We start from the raw sequence: 9870 nt of genomic DNA, 5'->3' as shown, positions 1-9870 counted from the left end.
CAAAAGACTGAAACACTGAGCTATGCAATTCAGACAGAAACTGCAAGACACCCCATTTTGTGGAAACTTGTCCATGCCCTGCTGATCAACCCATGTGTACAAGATGCACATTAATTAAACCACACACTTTTTCTGAGTGTTAATATGAGCAGGTAGAGGTAGCAGAGCCATCTAATCTCAAGTGCCATGCAAATGTATTGCTTGTACTCCATTCTTGCTGAAAATGCTTTTCCCAACTCATTTATTTCATCTCATAGGAAAAATTATAAGTGCCAAGCAAGGTAGTTCTGGAAAGCATACTTCAAACTATGCTTTGTAACAAAACACAAATTCTGCATGTTGGCTTTGTTACAGTCAGAACATGGTGCACAGCAGAAAATGAAGACCCACAGTATAATCTTGAGCAACTTCAGTCAAGAAAAATGCACTCTGTTCTACAAAATTGGGAGGCTTGAAACTGTACTGTTTAGTGATTGCATAAAAAAAAACATTTTCATTTCCTAAAAGATACAGTAAAACTTTCCAGTGGACACTTGAACTATGCGGCCTCTGTGAACTAGTGACTTGCTTAATGTGGTCACACAGAGTGAAAAATAGGAAGATACATATTCTAGGTTAATTATAGTTTATTGCTTTTACATGTTTCTCCTCTTGCAGTGTGTAATAGAAACTTGGTCTTTTATACTGACAATATCTGCAGTTACTTTACCCCCCAATCCTCCTGATTTTTTTATTTTAACTATAATTGTGTATTTTAAGTAGAATGTAGTTTTATTTAAAGCAAGTAAAATCAACTTGAATTTTTAGAAAATGGCTTCATATCAAATTATGGCTTATTTGTATTAAAAGATTTCAGGATTTTTGTTTAACATTTTTAAAGTCCTATGCCTCACTTTTAAATTTCCACTCTTAAATTCTGTTTTCAATATTTTCATTTTCTCTGATGGTCTTAGAATTTTTATTATGAAAACCTTTCATCAAAAATACTTTGTTTGTAAAGTATAAAAAGACCCAGATATTTGAGATATGACTACAAACAACTGCGTATTTGAGTTCAGGAATTGTCACCGTTAAGAAAAATGAGATGAGGACTACATGCAGAGGCACATAGGTTTCGTGGTTATTAACAGAGAAGCTGTTAATGCTGCCATAAGAAGTATCAAAGTCACACTTCATAAGTCCCTTAGAAAGAGTCCAATACACATAGCAGTCATTTTTATTAGGTGCTAATCACTGACATTAGTGCAGGGGAAGAGAAATTATCCACACAATTCACACACAGTCCATACACCTAGACTTTAACATTGGGCTTTCATTTATGGATTTATTTCATTACTTCAAACATATATATTATAGTGTATATCTGTTTCCAAATACATCTTTGTGTACATATACGCATATATATCATTCTTAAATATATATTTCCAAATATAAATAATTTCACATCAAGCCAAACAGGATAAAAACATGTAAACATATGCACTTCATTTTGGTCAAGTAAAACAGAACCACAAAGTAACCACAAGTTAACAAGTGCACTTGAAAGAGAAGGGAAGAAACAGACATGTAAACAAACACAGACAGCAGCTGCAAGGCCCTGTAAGCGTCCATTTTTTAAGGCTATATAGCAAAAAGCTCATAATTCAGTTAAAGACTTTTGTCACCTTGTCACATTTACTCTTAAGGGACTTCACAATGAGATACTGTAAACACTAGACTAGAAGTGATTGAATCCTGTTGGGAAAAGACACCACAATTCATCAGCTGACAGAAATATTAATTCCACCAAACAATACTTTTAATAACTTCTTGTTATTTTATAACACAGAATAACATCACAATCCTAGTTAGAAGAAAAGGGAAATAGAGGGAAAAACAGCAATACTGCATAAAGATTGCCTCAACAGCCTTTGAAAGCAATAGGTTTGTCAGTCGATAAAGGGAAATAAGCAACAGCAGACAACAGAGCCTTAGCAGACTAGACCACATACCACAGCATGATACTACAGATTCAAACTGAAATATTCTTCCAGCTGGTACTGAAGCAAGAGCCAACGGTTATCAGAGAAGGAAGAATTGCCTCTCAGGCAAAGCAACTTCTTAAGCAACTGGTTGGCCAGGCGAAGCACAGCAAACTCCTTTTTTCGGCTTTTAAGCAGCACTTTTCCCTCTCGCAACTGCACAGGCTCCAAAACTTGATGCCAGTATGCATTTGACGATCCACCACCATCTGGCCTCGGAGGCTGATCTCTCCAGCCCTCAGGGTATTCATGCTTGTAAAAACAATATTCTCCAAATGGGCAGTAACCTAAGCCTCCAGCAAAATACCTGCAGGCTTTCTGGCTCATTCCCTCCTTATATTGCTGAACAAGTTTCTCCTTCTCCTCTTCCTCCTCCACCCAGAACTCACTAGGAATGACAAAGAAAGAGGAGACCCTGCATTGTGGGCAGGACTTACTGATTCTGTTCTCAAACTGTGTGGCACTTCTCCACCTGCGGATACACCTAAGACAGTAGGTGTGGTTGCAGCTGAAAAGGATGCCAAAGCGGCGGTCGCTGGGGTCGGCTTTCTCATAGACAACCTCCATGCAGATGCCACACACTTTGTCCATGCTGCGCTGCACAGCAAAGGAGAGCTCCATATCTCTCTCATGTGCTTCAACGCAGGCCCGCCTATGAGCTTCCTGCTGGGCTGCATCCCAAGGGTGCAAGGCCTGCTGCCCGCACATGTCGCATATTTCTCCATGGGGGTACGCACAACTCTCCCCACGGAGGCATTCTCCCCGGGCAGCATAGCGGCAAAGCGGGAGCGGCATTGGCACTGGCATCGGCATTGGCATTGGCACTGGCACTGGCACTGGCATCGGCATCCCCATGCCTATAGCCATGTGCTCTCTCTCAAATTCCGGGCTCTGCGGGAAAGCCTCGAAACCATGTGGGGGGACCATGCGACCTCGGTAGGGCTGTCCTGGAACAAACTCAATTGCTCCCTCCCAGCCTTCAGCACCCGCTCCTCCCGCAGCGGCTGCAGCTAGGCCTGCATTGTCAATCTCTGCTTCAGAGAAGCCCCCTTCAGCAGCTGAGCCAATGCCTGCATTGTCAATCTCAACTTCGGGGAAGCCCCTTTCAGCAGCCGAGCCAATCAGAGGCAAAAAGCTGGAGGATGCAGTAGGGGGGGCTTCCGCCACTTCCTGAGTCGGGGGCTCCCATTGAGTGGCCATCTTGGGCCCTCTATCTGCAGAGGCCCCAGGCTGGGAATCTTGCCCCCCCCTAGCTTTGCGCCGCCCAGAGAGATCGTGAGAGTAACGACAGTTATCGCCCTCCTTGCACTGCCCATGCAGATAATACCTGCAGAGGATTTGCTTGGTCCAGCTGCCGCTGTTCCGCTCAGAACCAGACCTGGCTCCGCCCCCTGCGGCTGGAGCTGGCCTCAAACTCGCCGCGCGTCGGTCCGCTGACGCAGGAGCCATACGGAGCGGTGACAAACCCGACGCCTCTTGCACAGAGGCTGAGCTGACTGCTCCAGAAGCTCCGGAGGCCTCAAACTCCGGAAGGGGGGGACCAGACAAACCCTCCCCCCCCTCAGCACCTGCCTCGGCTCCAGCGGCCTCGTAGGGCCTCATGGGAGCTGCAGACTCTTCCATTTGTATTCCCTGCCCCTTACTCTGTCCAAAAAGTGTAATATTATATCTATTTTGTGTCTGAATCGGCAGAGCCGGAGCTGGAGCGATCTCCGCGGCTTCTCGGCAGGAAGTGCACCAATTTTTGTCTTCCCAGCGGAAACCGGCTCCCTGTGAACTTTAGTTCCGGCCTGCTTTTCAGCTGGGGGACACTTCCGGGTGTAACACCAACTTCCGGTTCTCACCGGAAGTGGCTTCCGCCATGTTTTTCCCGCGCCGATCTCGGCTAGCGGAGCCGCGGGCGCGTGTCTGAAGTCCCCCTGGTCCCCGTTTGCACACCCGGTCCCCTCGAGGTTGATGTGCAACCTCCGCTGCTTTCGGTTGTACGCGTCCTCTTTGATTACTTTCGTTTTGTGTCAGAAGACGCTACCATCGTTCGCCTTTGCTCACGGCGGCTCCCGGCTGCCGGAGCTTTTTAAAAACATTTCTTATGGGCTTCGCGAACGATTTCTCGGTGGATTTCGCCTTTCGCCGGCGGGCGACTGATTTTTTAAAACGCAGCCGTGCCCCGCCGAAGCGCAGCTTTTCTGCACGGGCGGCGGCGCCCACGGCGGCGCGTACAGAAATGACAGGATCGTTTGGGACTCTTTCTTCCCTCGAAGGGTTAACGTGAACGGGCGCGCTTTAATTAGGAGGGAGCCCTCTGACTGAAGCTCCTAGCGCCTTTCAGATGCCCGCCTTTGTTGCTTTTATTTTCGCCCCCCAACAGTGTAGAAGCTGGGGCTTTAGCGGCATTGATGATGACGGGGTTTTAACTTTTCTTTCGCTGCATGGAGACCCTTTGTTAGCCGCCTTTCTTTTCTATACAGAGACTTTCAGAATGCCGGCCTTGCACCGTTAAGTGGCTCATTCCCGTTTCCACACCGATTTTTTTTTCCTGTCATTTCGCATATATATTTTATCGGGCTAATAATTTTACACCTATTTTTAAAATGCTAAGTGTATTTACCGTGGTCACATACTGACTTTTAGAGTGTAGTTTTATGTTTTTTTTTTATCGTAATAATCATGCTTTCTTCCTATCCCTACTTGTTTATTTGAACATACAATGTTTCAAATATTTAATTTACTATTCTTATTTCGAAAAATAGCGTTTTGCTTGCCAAAACAATTCTATTAGAAAAAAACGTAAACCCTAAGTTTAAAGAAACTATTAAATGTCTATGATATACTCATCCAAGTCAAACAAAACCAATAAAATAATACCACGCAAGGAAGAATATTATTAAACAATAAAACTAAGAAAACCAGGGAAATGAAGCAAAATAACGTGAAATAGAATAGAATAAGCTTAAGGATTATTGAGCAAATTATTAAGAAAAATAGAAAAGGCTCAGATCTCAACTATCACACACGTTAAAAGAGCCAACACTAATTAATAACAAACCTTAAAGCCATGGAATGTTTTCAGTACCAATAATTTATAACAAACCTAAGAATGATCATATGATATTAAATAAAAGTTTTGAGCATGAAACATGCAACTTTTCATTAAATGGTTATATATCTAGAAATGTACATTAGACAATATATCAGAAACAGAAGTAAAGATCTATTAATTAAATTGCATAAGTGATTTAAAAAATCAAATGAGTTATTATAAAACTTACTCGGAAATAAACAAATTTTGAAATGCTTGTGTTGTTTTAAAGCCTCTACTTATACAACAGGGCAAGCAAAAGCATAAAATAGGTCAGAATCAGAAAGTAACAGTTCGTTAACAGGTGGACATTAATAATGTTGTAGAGAAAAACTATGTGTTTATACACATGTTTGGGAAATACACTGTGTAGAAATTCAATAAAGAAAATTTTCTATACCGTGTAAACAGATGTAAATGACCCTTAAATATTTATGGACAGCATTTATGGTGATGAATGTTGTTTGTCCTGTGAACTTTATTGTGCCCAACTGAAAGTCAATTTTAGTTAGACGTAAAGGGGTCCTCCATGATCCATATTTAATATTTTTAAAGGCTAACTTCTTGATTGATAGCCATGTTTTCTCTCAAGAATCAAGGAACTCTTAGTTGTATCTCCTTTGACCATTTCATAGACATTGTGATTTTTTTATTTGGATATTGGCTTTGTCAAAACTTGACACATCTAATCTGTCTAGAACAGACTTTCTCTTTAGACTTCAAGCTATATGAGTTAATGAGGACTCTTTTATCAGTCCAGGGAAATTTTAAACATAAAAAGCTTATGGTATAGATCTTAGCCTTATATATCAAATTACCCACAATTCACAAATGTAATAATATTGACTATTTCAGATCTCATGCCTATTTTATCAGCAGTAATTTACCCCAAATACTACATATAAATTACACTGACCATTTTATATGCCATTAGAAATTACTGTGAACAATTTTTAGGTATGCTTTCTAGTTCACTAGCCTCCTTTTACTTCTGAAGAACTGAAATATAGCTTAAGTTGCTCAGGATCTCTATTTTAATTTTTAAATTATAATTCAGACAACCACTTTAGACTAATACCCACTATATTAAACAGTTTACTTTTAGTGTTGACATTAAGCACACTGTTTCCTCAAACTTTAAGGAATGGAAATATAATCAAAATGTATCCTAATATTATCAGGGCTTTACTGCTAGTGCTGGATGTTATGTGCTTTTGTATTCCCAACTGTTTGGCTCTCAGTCATGTGTATGTTGCATCTTCTACTTCATAGTGACTATACATGTAATAGTGCTATTTTATAATATTATATTATAAATTAAAGTCATATATTGAAATCTTTAAAATTCCACAGTAGACCATTGACTGTAAATACCAGTTAGGGTATCTTGACACATATAAACAGCTATTTTATATATTGGACAAATTACTGCATACAGAGAGAGTACTTTCTCTGACCACCTGAATCCACATTCCTTTTATTCCCTTCTTTGATCATTATCTCCTCTGTTTGTTTACTTATTTTAGCATTGATATATTCACACAGTCTCAGAAAACATACCTCTGATTGTTTCTTCAGCAGAACTGTCTTTTCTCAATTAAACCCAGAAGACCTCAGGGGATGAGCTTCAAGGAAGGGTCTCCAGAATGTCAGCAATAGGATATCCAAGTGGAGCAAGGAAGAGCACAGCTCTGGGCAAGGCTGTGTGAAGAACCATGCTACTAGGGTACAGACTGACAAGGGCAAAGGTGGAGGTTGAAGACCCTACACAGGAGAGGGAACGAGTAGACAGGTTGACAGATAGTTCCAGACACTGGAGCCTGGACTGTGGGACTGTGTGGAAAAAGCAGCTGTCCCATGCCTTTCTTCCCTAGCCGCAGGGCTGCTGAGCCCACCCCCCACACAGAGCCCACCCCCACACATTCAACATGTCCACAGTTCAAAAGAACACAATAGCCTTAATGCAACTTCTTTTATCGCACTGCTGTGCTCCAAGTACTCTTTCAATGGTACTGGACAGGCAGCTGGGTACAGGGATTAAAGGTCTAGTTGAGCATTATGGTTTCACGTCCTCCACTATTTAACTGACATCTTTGTGTCACAAGTGTTAATTTTACACTTGTACAGTGTTTAATCAGCAAAGGGGTGCTAACAGTGATAATAAAAACTGAGCCAGGACAGTGGTGCATGGCTATAATTCTAGTATGAAAGGTGGGGATTGAGAGCAGTTCCATGAGTTTCAGGCCAACCCTAGCCTGTGTTATATAGTAAGACCTTGCTTCAAAAAAAGAAAATAAAAGCAAATAATGACTGCTTGACAAGTGCCTGTAAGTATTAATTTATTTCATGCACAGAAATGAAATTATTTGAACAATACCAGGGCCTAGAGCCAATGTTTCAGAAATTTTCACATATTTTCTCGAAATTTAAAAGGCTGTTTTGTGTAATTCTAGTTCAAAAGTTTAGATATGGGCATCTTTCTGCATGCAGGCGGTCATTTGTCTCTCTGTTACTGTGATGGCCATGGGATTATGGTAGGGATCAGAATCGGAATTCATGGGTGGCTGACTGGGCAAAATAAGATCACTTATCATATCTTATTGTCAAAATCACTCACAGGTCTGTGTGTGCTTTTGTGTGGCGTGTGTGTATGTGTCTGTGTGTTGCCATAGAACACATTATAGGTCAAAGGACAACCTCTGATATATATCCTCAACTTCTACTCCATTTGAAGTAAGATCAATTTGTTGTCCAATCTTTTGTCTGCCACACTGTGGCCTATCAGCTTTTGTGTAGTCTCAAGTCTCCACCTAAGTATAGGAGCACTGTAATCACAGACAGGTACTTTTTGTCCTGGACTTTAAATGTCATTTTGTGAACTTGAACTCAGATACTCACAATAACATAATTTAAGGGTTTTATCCACTGAGCCATATCTTCAGCCTTCAAAGGGTCTTTTAATTTCAGTATGTATGTAGAAGAGGATTAAATAATACTGTAGCCATTTACATGCAAGTCCAGCCAAGTCATATTCATTATGATAACAAGTACACTGATTTGTGCATAGTATAATCAGCATTGATAATTTCATTAAAACTTTTGTAGGCTTTTTAAGATTTTTATGAAGGACTCTTTAATGCAGGCTTACGCATAAGGGTTAGGATGAAAAGGTGCTCATAAGAAAGTAAGACACAACTAGGAACGTGTGTGGGCTTCTCAGAGATTAGTTGTGTGGGCTGTTCTACACATGTAAAATTAAGCTTCATGTACATGTTGTCTTGGTCATATTTTTTGCATCTTATACACCTGTAAAATATCATCAGAATTCAGTTTAAAAGGCCAGTTTCTGTGAGGCCAATATTTCCGCCAAAACAAAGGAATAAATGAACAACATGGTGAAAATGCATGAAGAATGTAGAACCTACCAACATGAGTACAATAGACTTAAAGATCAAAGGGAATCAACTAAAATCACATATGAGTGTAAGAGAAAGTCACAAAAAATACTATATAGTATTTTCATTGCATGAGTGGTAAAAGATGTATGATGTGCCCCAGATATGCACATCATAAGGAAGAAAAAAACTGCATAAAGTAAAAGCAAGTGAAAGAGCTAGTACTGGGGAGGCTGTCACAGAATAATGCTACCATCTTTTTGTAACCCCACTACACTGAAAGCTGAGGCTAGAAGGTCCTGAGTTTGAGGGAGTCTGGACCACAGACTGTGACTTTATTTCCAAGATAACAATGAAAAAAAAAAGCCAAGATGAAGTCCAAATGCCTCCTTCCATTTCAAAAGAGGTTCTGAGAAAGACTTTAAAACACACAAACCGTGTTGGGGCCAGGAAGTGAAAGCATAGTGTTTATTTGAAATTTGAGTTTATGAATACAGACTGCATCTCATCTTATAAAGCAGGAATTTCCTTTTGTGCTGTCTATGTTTCTTCCCTAATGCAAACTTTTAGGCAGTTAGTATAAAGAATCAGAGACCAGGTGAGCAACTGTGAGGTTTCTGGCCTAAAACATGAGAGCATGCGCTCATAAATATAATCTTTAGGAGGTGCCTATGTACTGGATGAATTAAAAAAGGAATTAAAAGCCCCCAAAAGTCTGATACATTATTACTGCCATATGAAAGCACTGCTCCCATTAACCCAGGCAGTGAGAATTACACAGGAAGAAATTTGTAAGATATTGGGCCTGAAACATGTCTCATATTTTAAAAGAATTTAAATCATTCTGAAATATTCTTATTCTAGACTAAACTTGAACAGAAAACTACTAAAATATAGAAGAAAAGTAAGTGTCATATGGGAAACTAAGGACTCTATTAACAAATTATAGATAGGTATAAGAAAACTTCAGAGTAGAAATACAATTCTAATAACAATGAAATTTTTATTCACTCAAATTTCTGCCAGAAAGGAGCTGCTTAGAGGGAATAACAGACCCAGAGATATACAATGTGCACATTAAATACATGGTAAATTTGAAATTAGGGGATTCTGCCACATTTTTGAGACAGCATCTTACACTCTAGCCTATGTTGTTCTGAGACTCAGTGTTAAACTCAGACTCCAATCTCTCTCAGTCCCCTCCACCATTGTACTGGATGCTAATTAGAACTGCAGCCCATAAACCACCATGCCTGACTGTGGTTATTCCTGGTTTGGGTACTCACAAAACAAAATAGAAAACATTACTAGAAAGAAGTATATGAAGAAATTAAAATAAATGAGACCTAAAAGTTCCAAGAACAAAAGCATAACA

General features: G+C 40.2%; 1 protein-coding gene across 1 annotated transcript; it reads right to left on the bottom strand.

Moving 5' to 3' along the window:
- Positions 1–1454: 1454 nt before the first annotated feature.
- On the bottom strand, positions 1455–3716 carry Mkrn3 (makorin ring finger protein 3). Its single transcript, XM_005371029.2, has one exon. The coding sequence runs from the start codon at positions 3642–3644 to the stop codon at positions 2004–2006; it is 1641 nt and encodes a 546-aa protein (XP_005371086.1). The 5' UTR covers positions 3645–3716; the 3' UTR covers positions 1455–2003.
- Between the last annotated feature and the right edge of the window lie 6154 nt (positions 3717–9870).

The sequence above is a fragment of the Microtus ochrogaster genome, unplaced genomic scaffold (genome assembly GCF_000317375.1).
Source record: "Microtus ochrogaster isolate Prairie Vole_2 unplaced genomic scaffold, MicOch1.0 UNK94, whole genome shotgun sequence".
Classification (NCBI taxonomy): domain Eukaryota; kingdom Metazoa; phylum Chordata; class Mammalia; order Rodentia; family Cricetidae; genus Microtus; species Microtus ochrogaster.
Note: the sequence above shows the minus strand (reverse complement) of the source record. Positions and strands in the feature narration are given on the sequence as shown.